Below are 22278 nucleotides of genomic sequence, written 5' to 3'. Positions count from 1 at the left end.
ATGCTGAGCACATTGACATCCCTTCAGCATTCATTCCTTTTGTTCTAAATCTTCATCAAGATAGTACTTTGGAAAGACCCCAGAGATTTTTCTTAGAAGAAACCATTTAATACCTATGGCATAATTTATTTCAAAAATGATTCCTAGGCTGTTACAAAATACTAATGGCATGCAGAAGAATGTGTTCCACCTTGGAATTTGCAGCAGAAGTCACAGAGATGCAGAGGGTGACATTGATTTTCTATGCAAGAGACAGCTATTTACTGTGTGGAATAATCTGCACATCAGGTGTGACTGCTTATTGTCCTTGCCATAGTTGTCTTAAATGAGCCCAAATTAAAAACAAGCAAATAAACAACAACAAAAGAACACATAATTAAGGAATGTAGAGGGTGGGATGTTTCTAACCACAGCCATCAGCATATACTGCTATGTGGCTATTTCTAATACATGAAGGAATGATGTAACATTTTGCATATTATAGTCATGACACTGAGGCTGCACTGCCAATCTTCTAAAAGTATATTCTCTGGGTGACTATAATATGGTAGATGAGATAATACATACATATAAACAAAAAATACAAAGCAAGATTCATAAACAGTAGCCTTCTATCCACTTGTCATGTGGCTATGAAAATGGTGGTTATTTTGTAACTGACATTGAGGATTATTATTTTTTACTTTGTATTATCATAATTTATATCTTGATATTTTTCTATCCAGAGGGTCAACAGCTATGCAAAGTAGACTAGACCATTCACTGTGTCTGTGTCTACTTCTAACATCTAGTCTAAACTAAATGGCTTTTGCCATTTCTTCCAAGGACTTCAGAAATACATGTTGGGAGGGAGTTCTTTGTTTTCATGAACATATCTGCCCTGATTTATATACTACAACAGTCAGTTTTGTTATTTTTTTTTAAAAGTCAATCTAACTAAGCTCTTGATTCATGTTTACAAAGCCTTTTATGTCATGTTTTCAATGACTTTCCCTCACTTTTGGCCATTCTATCTCTCAATTTCTTTTTTCCTCATGAAGTTTTACCACCTGTCTTCTTTCCTCTCCCCCACATCTCCTCTCTCTGTGTGTGTTTTTAAGTTGGAAAATAACTTTATTCATTCCCAGGTGTAGGCCAGAGTCCCCTCAGAACTTCTGAAGCTGCTTCTTGGTGCCAGCAACCTTGGTGACCTTGATCACAATGAATAGAATGGTCTTGCTCAGGGGTTTGCACTCTCCCACAGTTACAATGTCACCAATCTGGACATCCCTGAAACAGGGGGACAGGTGCACAGATGTGTTCTTGTGGTGCTTCTCAAAGTGACTGTACTTCCAGATGTAATGGAGATAGTCCTGGTGGACGACGATAGTCCTCTGCATCTTCATCTTTGTCACCACAGCAGTCAGGATCTGACCCTCAGATGGAGATGTTACCCATGAAGGGGCATTTCTTGTCTATATATGTGCCCTCGGTGGCCTCCTTGGGCGTCTTGAAGCCTAGACCAACACTTTTGTAACACCGAGCAAGATTTTCCTTGACAGTTTCTCCCAGAAAAACATGCTTCTTGTTTTGAAAGACTGTGGGCTGCTTTTAGTAAGCATGCTCCACTTGAATGTCTGCCATCTTCTTAGCTGCTTGAGAAAAAGAGAGCTAGGCCAACTCCCAGGCTTCCTTATCCCAAGGTGTCAAACTCTTTTACACCTGTGGGCATTGGCACTAACTGTCATACCCAAAAATCTTTCCGTACCTAAAAATGTGTTGGGATTTATATCCTTGCTTGTTCAAAGAAATAGAGTATCTAAGACATGTACTTACATTTATACATATATGTGTATTATATTCGCCAACATTCTATCACTGTGACAAAATATGTGTAATCACCCTAACAGAAGAAAGATTTGTCTTAGTTCATGGTGTCAGGGATTTCAGTACATATTTTTTCAGTTGTTGGCATGGTGGAACATCAGAGTGAAGACTGAAAATGCTGGATAAGAGGCAGGATGCTCAGCTTTCTCTATGTGATGGAAGTGTCTATTTACCACATGGGAGCCAAGAAGCACAGAAAGCAAGGAAAGCCTAAGGTCTCAGTCCCAGCTTTAGTAACCTCACTTCTTTCAACTAAGCCCACAGCCTATGGGCTGGACCACCTCCTACTAGTGCCATGGCTGGTTAAAAAGCTCTTAGCACATGGCCTTTGAGATCCTTAAAGACTCAAGCCCCCTATTTGACCGCTTTCCCTTGGTGGGAAGGCCTGGTGGAACTCAAAGGAAGGGGAAGCAGGCTATCTAGATGAGACCTGATAGACTGTGATCATGTAGTGGAGGAGGAGGTCCCATTTTGTCACAGTCCTAGGGGAGGGTAATACTGTGAAAGAGGGAGGGAGGGGAGAATGGGAAGATATAAATGAGGGGATAATAATTGGGATGTAATCTGAATAAATTACTTAAATTTTAAAAGAAAGAAACACTTCAATATAGTCACAGGTATAATACCAAGATTGTTTATGGATGTAACTATCCACTCAGATAGATCAAAGGCTTGATCCAGTGCACCTTGGCCAAAGAAATGTAGGCCCTATGAGAAGAATTTATCAATGTGATTTGCTAATGGCTCCTGTTCATTGTACCTTCAAAATAAATATTAGCCTCTATATTCATTAAAAAAAAAGAAATAAAGGAAAAAATTCAAGTCATGGCATATGTAGTATATGTGTATACATATATGTGCTCTGTACGTGTATATGTATGTTTATGTTTATTATGGAGTCTATACTCATGTGATAATGAAGCTGAGAGATCTTACAATTTCCATCTGCAAAGTAGAGAATCAGGGAAACATGTGCTGTGGTTCAATCCGCAGTTCGAAGGCTTGAAATTAAGGAAAATGATACTATAAACTCAAGTGTACGGTCAGGAAAAGATGAAACTCTACCTCAAGCAGTAAGACAGGAAAAATAGGGACAAATTCCCATTTCTTGAGCCTTTTCCTCTCAGCCCTCAATAGCTTAGAAGGTCCCCACCTACACTGCAGAAAGTCTTCCTTACTGAGTCTATTGATTGATATGCTAATTTCACATATAAAACAGTTTCACAGATATGCCCAGAAACAATATTTAATATGGATCCTTTGGGGTCTATCAAATTGACATGCAAAATTAACCATCATACTATATGGTGGTGTAGGGAGCCATTCAATAAAACACAATGATGGAAGCTGAGGGGGAAAGCATTAGGCTTAGTTATGAGGCAACACTTTAATGTGCACGGGGTTCCTAACTCAAAGTATTAGGGAGCAGGGAAGCAAAGGAATGGGTGGGCCACCACATTCCATAGAAGAAGATAAAGGGTTAAATAAATGGCCTCGAAAATGCAAAAATATATGTGCTCATATATAATTAAATATCATAATAAAGTTAATATGATATAATTGTTATATAATTAATACAATATAATACTATACAATTAAGAGACTAGTATAACATAACATACTAGCATATAATATATATTAGATAAAAGAAACTGAGCTCGATTTGAACAGTGTTTAATAGATCCAGGAAATTCGTGTGTATTCTTTTGAGTGTTCTGAAGGCCTCTGATTTCTCTGTACCTTTCATTTAGTAGTGTGGAAAACGAGTGCACCTCTGAACACGTACACTCTGAACCCTTGGCACTGAGATGTTGCCAGGTAAAACATACAGCCTGACTCATAATTGTAGTCTCCACACTAAAATTCCAGTGTCCTGTAATATCTCAATACATAATATGTAGTTCTTTCTACTACACCTACTCTTACATTTTTTATTTAAAAATTTCTTACATATAATATATTTACATAATATTCTTCCACCTACCCTCCTACCTCGACAGCCTCCTTAGTCATCTCTACCTCTATTCACCCAACATAATGTTCTTTCTCTGTCCCTTTCTCGCCCTCCCTCAAGTAAGATAACAACAACAAAATTAAGTATATTCTATGGCATAGCAAAGGAAGTAAGTCTGAAGAGGGAGAAAACATAATTTTAAGTAAAAACAATTGAAAAAGGAACAAGTATTGTAGGTGCTACAATTCAAGGCCTCCTCACACATGCCAGGAGAGCTCTCCTCCAAGGCACTGACCCTGAGATTTCCACGGTTTCATAATGTTTCTTTAAAATTGTTGATTGTTTTCTTGAAATCGGCTTGTCTCTCTCTACTGAGTTTTGAGAGCTGCAGTTTAAATAGAAAATGTCCCTTGAATGCCTGGGCTCTGAATCCTGAGTCTCTTTTCAGTGGTGCTGTTTGGGGAAGTTCTTGAAACTGAGATGTAGGACAGAGCCAGAGGGAGTAAGTCATTGGGGGTGGGTTCTTGGGGAATGTGATCCTTAAGTCCCTAATGGCCTGCTGTCTCACTCTGCCTCCTGCCTGCTGTAGTGTGAACATAGCACACATCCCTGCCACTGTGGTGTTCTGCCCAACCGCATGAGCAAGACAGAACACTCAGAAAACCACAAGCCAAGTCAATCTTTACTCTTCCAAGTTTTTGGCACATATTTTATTGCAGCAACACAAAATTAACTGCCACAAGAGTTTGAAGCAAATGTTCTCACTCTAAGTGAGATAAATGTGTGACAAATGTCATCTCCTACTTTAGAAACTATGTCTTAAAAAAGCAAGCTTGGGAGATTTTTTGTTGTTGTTTTTGTGAAATCTTATATTTGTTCTTTCATGAATTGTACTTTCATAACATAGCTGACATGTTTGTGCAGCCCAGTGTCTTAAGTGTTTTTCCTGTGTATTCCATTATAAACGTGTGTCAGTTGGTATTTATAGTACTTGAATTTACTATCGTCCATACTTACTTTGTGGATAGAGTACAAAATATGAACTGATATTCCTTTTGTTGCAACCAGTTGTTCTAGAATTGTTTGTCAAGAATTTTTCCCTGCTTATTGAGTTGCTTTATGTTCTTGTTAAGAACTCACTTGCACATGTATGTGCCAGACCTTTGCCTTGGGCTCTCCATTTTGTTCCCTGGGTTTATGTGTCCATCTATCTAACAGTAGCACATTGTCTGGGGTTAGTTTTATAAAAAGTCTTGTAATCATATCATGTTAGTCACCCAACTTTCACTCAATGTCTGTTCCTCTAGCATTAAATTTCCATATGAATCTTATGCTTAAATTCCATCAAAATGCCCAATGACATTTTTAGTGAGTTGTCAATAAATCTTTAAATCAATTGAGGAGAGTTGACCTTTTAGTAAGACTGAGCTTTCTAGCCTGTTGCCACAACGACTCTTTTCACTTTGCAGAATTTTGCATTTTTAACATTGCTGAATCATTCAGTTACTTGAACATGAGGTATTTTTATATTTGTTTAATTATTTAATGTCTTTAAATAAGGTTTTTAGCTTTCAGTGTGCAAGTCTTTTACTTTGATTAAGTGCATTACTAAAAATTATATTCTTTTTAACACTATTGAAAAATTGAAATTTTTGGTTGACTTATTAGCTGTTGTATTAGCATTTTCTTAGAGAAACTATGGCTTTATGTACAGATAATCTGAATTCCCTGCTCCAGGTGACAGTTGTGTGAGTTTATGATGATGGAGAATTATACCCATAATTCCACTCTGCTTTTTCCTTTAAGTAGATAGTCAACGGCTTACTTTTGGTATTTGACACTTTCTTAAAAATATACTTTGTGTTAATAAATGTGCCCAACTATTACACAATATAAAGGTTCTGAGCATGTTTAAAATAGGCCAGACCAAGGTTTCTATAAGTTACTTAGGTACATTAAAAATATTTGATTTATGATACTTTCATTTAGGGAGCAAATACCATTAAAATTAGAGCATAGACACACACACACACACACACACACACACACACACACACACACACACACATCGTAGTTGTAAATATCCACAAGATTGAAATTTATGGGCCATACACTATACCCATGTTTTTCTTCAGTAGATATTAACTCAAGTTAACCAAGATAAACTCAGCTATTCTTAATCTCTGATGGGTTTTGCTAATGTGGTGGAGTTTTTGTTTGAATCAGAATGTTTTGCTTGATTTTATACTCACGTGTAAAAGAGTAAAGATTGGAAGTATCAGGTTCTGAATGACGTCTTTCACTTCTTAGACTATCAGTGATGCAATCTCTCATTTAAAATATATAATTACAAGTGTATCCAGTAAGTAGTGGTAAAGAAAAGAGCAGTGTCCATGTCTTTGCTTGCCCGATAGTTGTAATTATATTTGAATGTTTGTGTTTGCTAAGTAATAAGAGCTTTGGTTTTCCCAAATTCCTAGTGTTTTTAAATGTTTAATAACTATCCTACTAGAAAATTGTGTTAATTCTAACTCTTCAAGTGTTAGCCACCTTCTCTTTTCCCTTTCCCTCCTTCCTTTTCTAGCTTTCTCCCTCTGAATGTCCTGTCAACTCATATTGCATCCCTCCATCATTCATTTATACTAAGCATGAGTTGTGAAATACTATCCTCAGTGATGCGTGGCTGAGGGAGTAGCATGGAAAAACTGAGTCCCAGGCCTGAATCGTACAGTGGTGAGCATCTTCCCTTTTACAAAACTTAGGAACAAGATGCTTCTGTCTTTGTTCCCTGTAAAATGTACTTTTCAGCTGAAACATGCTTTTCTCAGCTCACCAAGGTAATATAGATACTTAATTTTTGCCAAATATATTTTCCTGAGGGCAGTCCCTGTTTCACTTCTGCTTTCCAGTGATGAAGGAAAGGGTCACATTAAAGGACACTGTCTTCTAGCCAGCAAGCCAGGCATCCAGCTGTTTGTGGAGAAAGTTGATCCAGGAGTTGGAGGAACTGCTCTGCTGCTTCTGTGCTCTGCTCCACTGAAAATCTCTTCTAAGAATAGAGTGAAAACAATGTTTACATCATTTTCCAGAACTGCTGAAGTAAGAGTAGAACAGGCTCTCCACCTGGACTTAACCCTTTCTCTCTCCTTGTTGTATATTACAGTCCTTAATGTTACCTGAGTTGAATCTCCTTCAGATTCCATCACAGTTGTTTCTCTGAGCATGTCCTTGCCTGGCTTGGCTGTTTGATTCGTAGTTGATTCCAAGAGTCAGGGATCTCATATACTTCCCAGCTAAAATGCAACGTTGCAAAAACTATAATATTTGATTTTGTAATTTTTTATGTTCCATCTCACCTTTACCCTAAATACATGCAAACTGATTTGTTCTCCAAGTTTATGATGGATTGTGAAGAAAGGTAATACTCACACACAATAGGAATGAGCTAAGTCTCAAGGCTCAAACTATATTTTCAGGAAGATAGAAGCACAAGAATTAGTTGCTACAGAAGCTGCTAGAAAGGGGCTGGAGAGATGGCTCAGAGGTTAAGAAGCTGCTAGAAAAAGGTTGTAGTATATATTATTGTAAGTGGTTTTAACTCTCAAATCCCTCTTCTATTCTATTTCTCATGATATTTTTATAATTGTTTGATGTTTGCCCTTTCTTCTTACTCAGGTTCTAGGATAGTCCCTTTTTTCCAGTAGTGTTCAAATCTCTAAAAACTGTGGCTTGATTTCTGACCCTAGCAGTTTGGCCTGAAATAAGTTTTTTGTTCATTTCTGGTTTCTGATACGCACAGAGTTCTTTCTTACCTTGGGGAACCATTCAACTAGTCACTGATTCCTTTATGCCTGCACCAATGTGTACTATGTATCAATATATGTTATAGAAAACCTTACATCTTAGTCACTGTTCTTTTGTTGTGAAGAGATAACATGACCATGGTAACTGTTGTGAAATAAACCACTTAATTGGGGGATTACTTGCAGTGTCAGAGGTCTAGTCCATTTTCATCATGGCAGAGAACACAGATGAACACATGACACTGGAGAAATAGCTGAGAGCTACATCCTGATCCACAGGCTAAGACAGACACCACGCCTGGCATGAGCTTTTGAAACTTTAAAGCCCACCTCAGTGACTCACTTCTTCTAGGAAAATAATACCTACTCTAACAAGGCCACAACCTCCTAATCTTATAATCTTTCTTAAATAGTGCCACTCCGTGATGGCTGAACATTCATAAACAGGAGCCTATTGGGGCCGTTCTTACTTAAAGCACCATACATCATAGTCCTAGTTTGCAGAGGGCAGAGGAGGAACTCCTGCCTTAGGAGTTTATACTTCTTCATTGCAAACTTAAGATGTAATGGTTCAAGACTACTTATGCTATACTTGAACCCGATATGTACTTTAAATGCATATATTATATATCCTTGTCATTATAAAATATATTAGTTTAATACAAATTCATTAAAAATATATGAACTATGAATATGGCAAATAAGGAACTAGACCTTCAAAATGTTGCTTAGGTATCTTGTGGTCCTGTGACATTGGAGTTCTACATTCCAACAAGCATACTATGTGCTCATCGGTAATTTGAAAGCATTAAAACAAGCTAGTGCCTCCAGCAACATTCTGGAAAGTGGGCACTTGCTCTTTCAATGTATAGGTTAAGTGCTCTTCTGGAGAAAGTTTGATGCAAGATGGCTCATCATAACTGTATATAAGAGGAAATACTTTCTCATATATTTGGTTCCCTTTTTCCTATCCTTTGGGAGAACCTGTCTGAGTTTTCCATCACCCCTGCTACCATCACATCATCCTCATCATTCCCAATCCCATTTTTCTCCTCTAGCTTGAAAATGAGAATATGATACAATTGCAAGCTCTGCACTAGGAAGCAGTGTTAGCAAATAAGAAATCTTTTCTATAGAAGTCTTCCTCTATGGCTAATCCTGATGGAAACCAAAAGCATGTGGTCTGAGTCTCCACCTTCTTCCCTTGGAACTAAAGGACAGGACAGGACTCTCCACCTGTCCCCGCAGGTCCTTACGAAAACCTGCAAATGTAAGGACACTGTTGGTCCCACTAGAGCCCAAAATGTATTTGCAGAGAACTCTTCCTTTCTAAGATGGGAAGAAGAGAAGCTGAGCTCTGAAGACAAATACAGCAATTTGGGAAAATGGTCTGATGTTAATACTCAAGGTCCCAACTCGGGATTCCATGATTCACAGCACCAATTCTCAACAATTCAAAAGCAACCACACAAAACACCAAACAAAACAAACCCCCTGAATTTCTTCTGCCTGCCATCATCCAATTTATCACCTGGGTCTTTACTTTTTTTCTTTCTTTCTTTTTTTCTTTTTCTTTTCTTTTTTTTTTTTTTTTTTTTTTTTTTTTTTTTTTTTTTTTGGCTTTGTTTTTGTTTTTGTTTTGAGATAGGGTTTCTTTGTATAACTTTGGGTGTTCTGGAACTAGCTCTGTAGACCAAACTGGCCTTGAACTCTTTTAAGGAAAACATATAACAAATAATTTCCATTTAAACAAATTGATTTTATACTACTTTTATGTATATTTATCTCATTCTATATGTTTACTAGCATGTACATGATGATTTCCTCACACAAGAGCTTAAATTATCTTATAACTTTATCTTACTATTTTTTTCACATTAACAAACAAAAACTCAACCCATGTGCACATATGCACATTAGAGCATGATCCCAAGGCTAGGCAACTGATAAGAGAATTCACTATGCATACATACAAACCTTAGATACCATAAAGATCACCATACATTAGTCTTACCATAATCTTCCACAGAAGAGCAACTCAGTGTTAGTGGGATGGCTCAGGTCCTTGCTGAGCTGATCTAATGGTCAGCCATTTTGTTTTTAAGACTCTTGATGAGAAATATATAATTCAGATGTTTTGTAAGAAATGTTTTCATGGAATATTACCAGTGTTGCTCTTTAGCAGTGCCAGAAGTGGCTAACAGGAAAAAAAAAAAAAATAGTGGCAACAACCAAAAGAAATCTGCAACATGGATTTAGGAAATCAAAGCAAATTTAAAGATGGCATCTAGGTACCAACATTGCAAGGGAGCAGGGTAAGGGAATGGATACTTGGAACTGGCTTCCTTCTGGCTCTATTAAATTCTAATATATAATCATTAGATTTCATAATATGTGTGAGAAATACATTTCAGGTCTGAGGCTGCTCCAGCAATTTTGTCAGGTGATGTTGCTGAATGTTTATAAAACTGAAAAACTGAAAAGTAAAATGTATGGCTATTTAAAGGAAAATATTAAGGAAACCATTCAGGAAACTATAAAAATCATAGCAAGTATCATTAGAAAGAAAGGGTGCAATTAATTCTTGCCCACTGAGTATTCCATGCCAAATACAATGTGACATTTGAACTGCAGCAAAACATTGCAGTATAAAGAGCAGTGGCTCAAAGTTCACACATAATTTGGGGGCCTTCCGATTATTAAGTATGACTTTTGGCAAGTCAGCTCTTTCAATGCCTCGATTTTCTTATCTATTAAAAAAAAATGGAAAGCATAATTTCTGCCTCAGTCACAGAAAAATCAAACTGTACCAAAGAGATATCTAGCATTACATGCTATTTTTAAAAGTGTGTAGGAGCCTATCTCACAAACTGGTAGGTAGTAGCTTAGATTCATGTGGAAATTTTCCCACATCACATATGTTTGGGGACTCGGCAAGTGTGTGAAATATCTGACTTGATTCTTCACATACATCTCAGAGAAGCAAACATTGACTATTGTATCCAGGCTTGAAATAATCTATTTTGTTTACACAAACATCATTCAAAGTAGAAATGTGCTGGGAGAAATCTACTTGGATAAACTATCTACAGATGTGTCTTTTTGTGAAGTTAAGGTATAGCCCGAAATATGAACAATGAGCAAGAGACAACCTTGAGGAAACAAAGGAAATGACATTTATTCCAAGAGGACCTCAGGTGCAGGAGATCTGGAGGACAGACATTGCCAGGAGCTTAGTGGACAAAAAGGGGCATGAAATGTGATGTCCTTAGCCCCCAAGGACAGGTTCATCTAAGGCTTTGTAAGTCATGGTAAAGGGCTTGCATTTTTTTCCTGAGTGCTTTGAAATACCACATTTAAAAAATATAATTCATAGGCCAATATGTTCATAGGCCAATTGGGGGAAGTCATAACAATCCAAGCTAGGGATGATAGTATGCTGTCAGCAATGCTGTCCCATTGCAACAACCCTTTGACTTTCTCCAGGATGTGCTCTAGTCCTTAAAGGACAGATGGCTTATATATACATCATGGATCACCACCCTTCCCCCCAACCCCGACCCCCACCACGCTTAGTGCTCTGCTGCAGAATTTTCATCCCTCCTGCTGCCATCTTGACTCTTGATAGGCTCTTGATTAGAAGCCTACCTTATTAAGTCCTGGAATTGCCCATAAGACACAAGTGCTTCATAAATATTTGTTAAATGGATAAATAATACATGTCCAGTGGTTCCTGGCAGCCAATTAGCCTCAGAATTAACCAGGTAGACTTAAAAGGTCTATGTCAGAACCATGTCCTCAGGGGCTTCCATTCACAAAGTTCGTTGTATTTGCTCAGTTAGTGTTGAGAACCACAGAAGAGGACTGAAACCACAGTGTCTCCTTGGGACTGTTATATTGACTTGCTACTCAAAATGTCTGTATCTCTCGGCCTTTCATGGGTATTGAATGCATAACATAAATTATAGTAGTTGCCTCATCTTTAAAGTTATTAAAAATAATTAATTGAAGGATCTATTTTATGTTAGTAGTGAGGACCACAGCACTGTGACTTTTTATTATTTTAGTATATTATTTATTCTTTGACAATATCATATATGTATGCAATGTAATTTGATCACACACACACACACACACACACACACCTCCATTTCAGCTCCTCCAAGCCTTTATTACTGAGTCCAATTAGTACTTCCAATATTGACATGGTAAACTGCTAATACATGGGTAAGCTACCAGGGGCCAAATCTCTGAAGAAAATTGACTCTTTCCCCAGTAATCAAATGCTAAGTAGTCTGCTATTGAGCCCCTCCTCATCCATGCTGAAATTTTGATTGGCTTGGTGTGAGTGCTCTGATAGTTCTTATCCAGGTAATTAGTTTTCATTTGAAAGGGTGCTTTTAACTAACTTCCTGCTAGACTACTGTCTTCACTGGACAGGGGGAATTTGAAGGCTTTAATAAATCAGCTAAGAAGGCCCAAGACAAGGAAGGAGTTAGAACACATTTTCTTCAAGTTTTGTATTCAGAAAGTCTGGAGTGGTATAGTGTTTAAGTGTTTTGATTTTATAAGAGGAAATTTGTTTAATTCTATAATAATGTGTATATTATAACATGATTTTAAGGAACCTGATTCAGACTCAAAACTAGGATGTTGGAGATAATAACAATAAACAAAAATCGAACCAAACTGGGCTTAGTGCCCAGGAAAACTAGCCAGATGCCAAAAACTGGGCAAGCAATAAACTAATTGTGGGAATGAGGCAGGAGTGGATGGGGCTGTAATTATATATTTTATAGAATGGTTTCTGCTGAGGAATTTTATGGGGGCTTTGATCACTGTACGTGGGGTTCCTGGCCAGTTCATTTTAATGACAAACTTTCCATGGAACTTGCCTTCCTGACGTGTACGTCTTAAGCATGCAGGAATATACAGTTCCCCTCCATTGTGTGAGAGCTTTTTATAATGCTGTAAATTCTTTGGAAACAGAGACCACAAGTAAAATTAGGCAACTGAAGTTAGAAGGAAAGTCTGCAGTTTCCCAGCATGCTGAAATGCCGTATGATTTACATAAACAAAGGAGGAAATCCTCTGAGTGTTCAGGGAGGTGTGTCTAATACACATATTTCCTGTTATTGAAAAATAGTCTTTAATACTTTAAGGACATTTTAGGGCCTAGTATATTCCAGGTGTGTTTCTTTTAACAAGAAAGTGTAAGCACAGAGTACAACTATCAGTGGATCCGAGAAGCCCATTCAAGTCCCCTTTTCATCTTGTGTGTGTGTGTGTGTGTGTGTGTGTGTGTGTGTGTGTAGAGAAATAACCATTCCCAATGGTTGAAAAAAGTCTAGAGCACTGATTCTCAACTTTGCTAGTGCTGCAACCCTCTAATATAGTTGCTTGTGTTGGGGTAACCCTCCACCATAAAATTATTTCCGTTGCTACTTCGTAATTGTGATTTTGCTACTGTTTTGAATTATAATGTTAACATGTGTTTTCTGATAGTCTTCGGTGACCCCTGTGTTAGGTGACCTCTGTGAAAGGGTCCTTACAGGTTGAGAGCCTCTGGCTAGAGAGAGGCCCTTTGTGATCAGAGACTGTAGCATTTCCTGTAATTGGAGTTTTGAAGGAATGATGGCTTTCTAACCACAAAAGTAAATGGAATTGGTGTGAAATGTTCAGAATCGTTTTTCCAAATATAACTGAAATAATAGATAACAAGCATTATTTGATGTCTAAAAACATTGGCTAAATCCAGCTTACGAGAAGAGGGAGATTGTGCTAAGGCCATAAAGACAAACTTCATGCTGGAATCTGGAGACTCACCACAACTAAAGGCAGAGTGACCCCCTTTGGTTTCTCTCTTGGGTTCTCCTACTACAATAATAAGCTGTAGGATACATGAGCCATAGAGGCTTCTTTTTAAAAAGTGTGTGTGTGTGTGTGTGTGTGTGTGTGTGTGTGTGTGTGTGTGTGTGTGTGTGTGTACACACACATACACCTGGAGTTAAAGTTGCAGGTAACTGTGAGCTTCCCAGTACTAGGAACTAAACTCATGCCCTTTGCAAGAGCAGCAAGTGCTCTTAATGCTGCGCCATTTCTGCAGCCTTTGTAGCAGCTTCCTCTCACCAACTATTAGAGCAAGGTCTTTCTCTCCCTCATGCCTGGAAACTCTTTTTGCCATCTGCTAAGTCTCTGCATAGTTATTAGAAACAAAGGGAAAATATTCCCTTGGTGCACACTCTTCCTAAAGGCAGTGACTGGGACCAAACGCATTGCAGCTAGTGGTGGTTAGTGCTTTCCCAGGCTCCTTCATGGCTGTGCTATTTACTCTCACTGACTTCTACACATGGCTCAGTAGTTCATCAGAAAGCCTTGTCAAGGTCTGTAATTACCTCCTACACCATCCTTGAGCCGTCAAATCAGAAAGGAAGCAAATGCAGAGATGTCTGGGATGCCGGTTTACCAGTATCTGTGCTTAACATCTCAGGGGTGATGCTGCCCACCTGCATGCAGCACAGGCAATTAAGAACTGCTCAAGGTGGAAAGATTGTCCTGGTCCTCAGGTTTAGTGACTAAAAGAATTCATATTGGAGCTGTGCCCAGGATGCCAGGCAGATAGTCTTAATCAGATGCAAACTAGATACAAACTGGGTCATGCTATAAAGTCAAGTCTATCACTGAAGTGTCAGTATTTACAATGAACTGTAAAACTGAAAATAAGCCTGGTAGCTACCTCAAGGGATTGGTAACCTTCCCCTCACTTAAAATTCAACCTTCTTAATGAGCCCTACCTGATATCTGACTGCCCTGTACACTTCTTTCTCTAAGAGCTGTAATTGTGCACTTGTAGTCTCCATTAAAACTACTTGGTGTTATTCAATTAAGATACTTTCAGTTCAGTTGTATAAGTTGAACGTAAATGAAGCAACAGTTGTATTATAAACTGATTTGAGAGGAGAGATTAGAACTTCTTTTTCTCTTGTATTCACCTTCAGCCCCCATCTTCTTTCCCTGAATATGCACATTTGGTGTCACATAAAAATAACACAGAATAAGGAAATCAGCCAGTTTGCCTGCCCACTAATCTGAGTGGGTTTTGTCTTTTTGTTTTGACAGTGACAAACAAGAAACCCACACAGGCATCTATCACAAAGGTCAAACAGTTTGAGGGCTCCACGTCATTTGTCCGAAGATCCCAGTGGATGCTTGAGCAGCTTCGCCAGGTTAATGGTATTGATCCTAATCGGGTGAGTGAATTTTCCAATGCTGAGCAAAGGAATTCTCTTCACATGATGACTCTGCATTAGCACAGCGCTGGGCTGGTGGTGGTAGTGGCGGCAGCGGTGGTGGTGGTGGTGGTGGTGGTGGTAGTGGTAATGGTGGTGGTGGTGGTGGTGGGAGTCATTCTTATAGGGCTCTTTTTCTATTTGAGTTATGTGATAAAACATCCCCATGTCTGTTTCTGTCCTATAGGAAATTATAAATCTTCCATGTTTGATAGAGAAACCCAAGAGAATGCATATGAAAAAAACGATATCTCCAACAACATTTATAAATACAGGGCAGGGTTCAAAAAGTCATATCCCTGGCTCTCTATATGAAAACCCCAGGCTTGTCAAAGTTTCATTTGCCTCCCAATGCCAATAAAATAATAGCTCTTTAATGAATTAGTATCCCAATAGAAACGTATTATGATATAAGCATTTACTCAAAGTACCCATTCCCTTTTGTGCGTACACTTTACAGTATCCCCAAGCATCAATGAAGTACTGAAGTAACCAGGGGAATTCCTTTTGGGCTCTTTATAAAGAAATTAACAAATAGCAGTGCTGAGAACTGGAAGAAATCCTTTTTTTCTGGTAATTGGCAGATACCATAGGGTCAGAGTTCTAACACAAAGCTTGACTATAGCTTCCCAGGGACATCTCTAAATGCAGTACAGTTTGGATTTATTTGCTTGACAGAGACACGCAAACTCTCCATGACTTTGGTTCTTGAAAAAGATGAAATTTATGGTCCATTTTTCTGCAGTTTTTTTGTTTGTTTGTTTGTTTGTTTGTTTTAGCCTTTACGCATCCTTTGACAGGACAGAGCTCAAAGCAGAAGTCTGTGTAGTTATTTCGCTATCTTTTCCAGGATTCTGCAGAATTTGATTTGTTGTTTGAAAATGCCTTTGACCAGTGGGTTGCTAGCACGGCCTCAGAAAAGTGCACCTTCTTCCAGATCCTCCATCACACCTGCCAGAGGTACCTCACAGACAGGAAGCCAGAGTTTATTAACTGCCAATCCAAAATTATGGGAGGTAAGTGGGCACTTATACTGTGTTAGCCACCCCATTTCCTGACACTCATTTTCATATAAGAACTGGATGTTGAACAACATAATTAAAAACAGTCAAAAGCATCGAAATGCTCAGAACTGATATGCCACATCTAGAGGCAAAGGCATGCTCAGTCTTCCACTAAAGCTGGTCTTCCTAGAAGACAGTATCTACTTAACAAACTGGTCTGTACCATGTAACAAGCCTGTCTCTTTACTAGAAAAGCTTTTCAGTTTGTGCTTTTTGCTGCCTTTGCTGTAATTCAATTGCAGAACTCTCTTCTGGGTTATTTCCTCCTATATTTCTTCTCAAGATGGTTTTCAAGTTCTTCCTGAAACTGGCCTTACTGGCCTTTCTTGTGTTACTTTCTCTAAATCACTGTAATAAAATACTCGACAGAAACAGCGTAAGCAGGAGAGGACTTATTTTGGCTCATAGTTCAGAGGAATACAGTCCACTCATGGTGGGGAATGCATTCACAGTCAGGGTGCCTAGAACAGCTGGGTCTATGACACAGAGATAGCCTATAGCCTTCAAACTTGTCCTTCCTCCTAAATGTAAGATTCTGCAACCTCCAAAAACACCAGCTAGAAACCAAGTGTTCCATCACTGTGGAGGACATTTCACAATTAGACCATAGCACTTTCTATCAAAAGCCCTTCGTCTTCATTAAGGAAAAGCATACAACAGTGAAATAGTATTCTAAGCCAGGCTTCAGGGCAAGCATTGGCACTAGAAATAAAGAAAATGTTTAAGGGTGCCGATATCTGCCTTCCCAGTGGCAAGGTTTTAGGAAACTCAAACTGCTAAAACTGCAAACCTTGCACAGATATTTTATAACCTTGGACTTTGCACTGACCTATTTTACTGATTTAGAAAATTATTTTTTAAATATGCCAACTTTGTCATCATCACATACTAAGAGATGGCCCCCCTAGAGGTGTTGCATCCTCTCTTGAACTCTTTTTAACTTTAATTATGACTATGGGGTACAATGCACTGATCTGTGCTAACAGTCTCTGTGTTCATGCTTGCTTTGCTATTTGTCTATGAGATGTTGTATTGAGAATACACTGTTCACTTCATTATTGCTCCTGTGACTATGTACATCTTAGTAACCTCGGGAGATCTCTCTTAGACATCAAGGCAGTCCCATACAGTAGCTCTCCTGTTTAGTTCTAAAATGTGTGCAATGAGGCATGGTGTATGTTTTCTTTAAGGATACCACTTCATAATTCATGACATGAAAAGATAAGTGTAGAATTAAGTACCAAACAATGACCTATTTGGAAAACTCGTGCTATGCTGTTGCCACTGGTAAACTCCAAATTCATCCTGATTTGAAAGCCCATCCTTACCCAATTTGGTAAATGGGCAAAGTACATTGTTTTAAGACCACTTGTGGCTATTTTCAGTGAGTAGAAAGTTGTCTAGGAAACCAATCTTTTACTCATTCTTCATCAGATGGGGTTTCCTATTCTGGCCTAATATCAGATTGGTTCCTGCTATTGAATATTTTCTTCATTGAGCTTGCATAGCTGGAACTCATGTGACTCTTGGGGAGGACTCTCCATGAACATTGGTTGTACTTTTATGTATTTCACACTGAGAACGAAGAAACCAGAAGGAAATCCAGTGTCATGGGAGCCCCTGCATCTCACATGTTCTTCATTAACTTTGAATATACTCATGTTTCGCATACGACCGGCTGTGACTGTTGACCATTGGTCCTATCTTCTCTTATAGTCTTTGCCTTGTGAACCCCAAAGATGCAGCACTGTGATAGAAACCCACATTTGTAATGCTAAGCAGTATTTATATTGGTAAAACCAGATTGCTTTTTTATAGTCACAAAAAAAGAATAAGCTAATGAGGTCAGACACCAGAACTAATTTTGCCTCTTGTGATTTTAGGTATTTTTTTTCCTTTAGATTTTAGTTTTCCCAGGTATAGTACCTGACAATAGACTAGAGGATTTCACTTCTACTATTCTCAGAATCAATAATTCCTAAGGTATAGTTTATTATCTAATTATTTCTTGACTAAGGAACTAAATAATTTATTGGGTTAAATATTGGCTGTTCCTACATTCCTTGTGAGAACAAAAAAGTTGGTATTGAGCATGTTGTAATTTGCTGGCACCATGTATGTCTCTAATGAATGCAATCTGTCTTATTCAAACAGTTCTGTATCTTTGATAACAGTTGTATCAACACAGTCTAATGAGTTAGTTCTCTTATTAGTCTTTTTTTTTTTTCTTCCAGTTACATAATTCTGAAACTGAAAAATGGTGTTTCTTGGATCATTCTTATCTAACCCCTTACTTTTATGAACTTGTTCCATCTTCAGCAGACTAAACTCTCACTAATTTCACAATTTTTTTCTCATCGCCTTATATTTAGGTCACAAGTTGTAGATGAAAATGTTCATTTTACATATGACAGTTTTGTGAATTTTTTTTTACAAAACACTGCTGTTAGTATGCTGCCCTTCAGCTGTCTCTACGTATGTTATCTTACTTGGCATGAATGCAGCCATTGGAAGTACAATTTATTATCTCTACAGAGAAGGAAACAGAACCAGAGTTATTAGCCAGCTAGCCAAGGGTCACTAGTCAGGGGCAAAGATAAGAGTCTGGCAATGGCTTTCACAGCTCTAAAGGCATCTTCCTTAGAGAGTGCTGCATGGCTTTAGTATAACTGGTGCTCTCTGAAGATGTACAGGAGTTGCTGAGAAGATTTTAGTCAGAACACTCCTCAGTTTCCAAATGGGTCTGCATAGCAGGGATGAGCTTCAGACTGTGGCTGGTTTTAAATGTAAGATAATTATCTATGTTTTGTCCTAAGGACCTTTAAAGCCATCTATCTCACTCTGTATTATTTGTATTTGGAGTGGGGACTTTCAGAATTTCAGAAGATTAGACAGAAGAAAGCATAGGAAAAATGGTGCAGTTGTGGCCATGCATATACTACTGCCTCCCAGAGTCTGCATCAGCTCCAATGCCATCCTTGGGAAAATTGAGTTTCAGTGATTTTAAATGACTTCATCAAGGTTAAACAGAGGGTGCCTGCCCCCTGAACAACACTTTCTTTAATACCAGTTCAACATAAGTTTATCACTTACATATCAACAACTCCATGTCATCATACCCCCTACATTTTTTACCTATGCAGGCCATGTGTGATGCTGTCTTTTTTTTTTCTCGTGGGGAAGGTCAGTTGCATATAAATGAAATTGTTTCCTTGACATATTAAAAAATTCTCTCCTCCAAAACAATGTTTTCTTAGCTCCAAAGGAAAAAGGCCTTCTCATGATAACTTCATGGTCTGCCAAAGACATGAGTAGATTCTACATGGCTACTTCCAAACCTAGACACAGAGCACCATTCTCTGAGGGGCGTGAAGGGGGACATGGTAGTCTCTCCTCGTGTCCTTTGTGGCTGTCTTCTTAATTCTAGATAGTTGAAGAATCAGTGAGCTAGGACCACATTTCTAATTTCATTCTTAGCCTTTATGCATGACCCTCTCATTCATTAAGGATCAGTCTTCCTTCCATTTAGTTTTCTAGTTATTTTACCACACAGATTGATGATGACAGGGAAAGGAGCAAGTTATACCTGCTGAAATGTAACATGGTATCATGATAGGGGTCGCTGAAGGTTGGATATGCTTCTGTCATTATAGCTTTTATTTTTCTCTGCATCTATTTTAAATAGAAATGATGGCATGACATTATACCCCTGATTACATATGTGTGCTTGAATCTTAGACTCCTGAGGAGAAACGTTCCACTAGGTCATTATAATAATAATAAAAAAAAGAAGCTCCAAATAGAACATTCATTTAGATAGTGAGTATTTTATTTCATATTAATTCAAGGTCCCAAGTCAAGCTTTGCTATTTTACTTTCTTCAATACTCTTTGTAAAACATGAACAAGCTCCAATGGCCTCCACCTTTATAACCTGACCTTTTATGGTGACTGCTGCTGACCTTTTTGGATACCTGGTGTTTTCAACTTTAGTTCTACGTTTCCAAGTATTTGCACAACATGGTGAGATATCTTTTAAAGGAGGACTCAAGTCTAAACACAAAATTCACTTATGCTTCATATACACCTTATGCACACAGCTTTATGCATCTTATGCACACAGGTAAATCTCTATTACAGTACTAATAACTTTATACATAAAACAAAGTTTATCACAGGTCAAGAACCTCAGAGAGTCTTTTCCCTTAGGGATTCTGAGCAACAAGCAGAGAAGAGGATGGAAGAGTTTTTCCTTAGGGACCCTGGGCAATTGTAAGCTTGTACCTGCCTTCCACCACATCCCATCACAAAATGAGACTGGAATATTTCACATGTCATAGATTGTCTGTGCTCAGAAAATTTAAGGTTTTAGATTGCAGATTTTCAAATAAAGGATGTACTATGAACTACAGACAACTGTTTAGTGTCGACAACATCTGTGTTGAAACCTCAAAGTCAGGGCATCACAATACTAGTTTAGTTTCCAGTAAATGATATAAATTAATAATGGAATAAAATTATTTAATCTCAAGGTGAGAATGCAGTGAAATCTATCATGAATACTAAGTCCAAAAGCCCTGCAAACTCATCCAGCTACTTCCTAATCCTTTGCTTCTTTATGAGTCATCTTCCAGTGTGCCTTCTACTACTCTTTGAGACTCAGACATGCACTTCTTCTCATTGAGTCTACTAGTGAGTCCTCAGCAGTGACCATGTGTCAGGTTCTGAGCTATCCATGTAGGTACACCCACAAAGTGGGCATTTTCACCACCTTAATTAACCTTTCTGGTAGGCATCAGATGTAAAGAAAAAAAACTGCCTATCAGCAAGGTAATGGCCATGATACCTTTTAAAGGATGGCTAGTGGTTGACAAACAGGGGCAAGATGAAATAAGTTTTCCCTTAGTCCAACAGTTAATGCAAAGTTTTATTTCTATGTTAACTGTATTCAGAATTTAGAATGTGGGAGATTGTTTCTCCCGAAGCAGCCAATTTTGAAGGGCCATATATTTGATCAGCAACAAAAGGTATTTCAGACACATTGCCCTTCTGCACTCAGCTCTTCAGATGATGGTATAAAGCCCAGACTTCTGAGCACCATTAGGATTCCAGGAACACAGGTGCCTCTGATGTCTCCTTCATCCCAGGCTGGCCTTTGTCTGCCCCTCCTGATTGGTATGCTAAAAAGGAAGACCAAATGACTCTAATCTGTCCCCCTGGGGTGGACAGAATGGAAAGATTGAATCACAATGTGACTTTGTGTTATACTTTTTTCTCAAACAAAACAAGGTCATCCTTTAGTGAAGCGTGGGAAGAGAATATGTCACCTTGTGAGTGCCACAGGCATAGATGATGTAAAGTAAGACAACAGATAATTTTCAGGGCATAGAGGAGTTGGAGATGGCTCAGTGGGTAAGAATGCTCACGGCACAAACATGAGGACCTAGCACCCATATCAACACTACCCAAGAAAAAGGTCAGGTGCAGCTACACATTTCTACTTCTGTCACTGGTGGAAAGGTTAAAATGAGGATCACTGGGGCTTACTGGCTGCCACCTCAGCTCCAATTTCAGTGAGAGACTCTGCTTCAAAGGGATGTGGCAGAGCGCAATAGAGTAGGGCACCTGATGTCTTCTCCTGGCCTCCTATGTGTGCACATTTCACAAATCTTCATACACAATATATGTATATCATTCACATATGCCATGCCCACATGTGCATCCCTGCATTGAAAAAAAAGTTCTGAATTAAAATATAGTTAAATTTCCTCCCTTCCCTATCCTCGCTCCACCTCCAACCTTCCCTGTGCAGTTCCCCTTGCTTTCTCTGTAGTTCATTGCCCCTTTTTCTTTAATTATAGTTACACATTTACAACAAATATACATGTATATATATTGTATATATTACATACATATATTCCAAGATACATAAATACAACCTGCTCAGTGCATATAAAATTACTTGTATGTATATGATTTCAAGACTGACTACTTAGTATTGGATAACGAATCCATGTGCTCTTTCCTGGAGGAGTCTGTTTATCCCACTCTCAGCATTCCTTCGTTGTCTAGGGTTCTTTGTCTAGGGTTGATGACCCATGAGATTTCCCCCTCTCATGTTAGGATGACTGTCATCCTTTTTGTTCACGTCTTGTTTAGGTGGCCATGCTGGTAAGATTTTGTGAGTGTAGTTTCTCTGAAATTTCTTGGCAACAGGATCTCACAGCAAACTTCCTGTTCCTCTCATTCTTACACTCTTTCCACCCCCTTTTCAGCTATGAAGAGTTTACGTACTGGAGTCGT

General features: G+C 38.5%; 1 protein-coding gene and 1 pseudogene across 3 annotated transcripts in view; one reads left to right on the top strand and one right to left on the bottom strand.

Moving 5' to 3' along the window:
• Stxbp6 (syntaxin binding protein 6) overlaps positions 1–22278 on the top strand; it is a 229119-nt gene that overhangs the window by 169463 nt on the left and 37378 nt on the right. For 2 of the 3 annotated variants that reach the window (XM_051145532.1, XM_051145522.1), the window contains 2 exons: positions 14743–14873; positions 15763–15928. In XM_051145532.1, the coding sequence (XP_051001489.1) occupies positions 14743–14873; positions 15763–15928 (297 nt within the window). The remainder of the gene's footprint in view (positions 1–14742; positions 14874–15762; positions 15929–22278) is intronic. The other variant, XM_051145513.1, reaches the window with a different exon arrangement.
• Positions 1055–1623, bottom strand: LOC127189032 (40S ribosomal protein S11-like; annotated as a pseudogene).

This window comes from Acomys russatus, chromosome 1, assembly GCF_903995435.1.
Source record: "Acomys russatus chromosome 1, mAcoRus1.1, whole genome shotgun sequence".
Classification (NCBI taxonomy): domain Eukaryota; kingdom Metazoa; phylum Chordata; class Mammalia; order Rodentia; family Muridae; genus Acomys; species Acomys russatus.
Note: the sequence above shows the minus strand (reverse complement) of the source record. Positions and strands in the feature narration are given on the sequence as shown.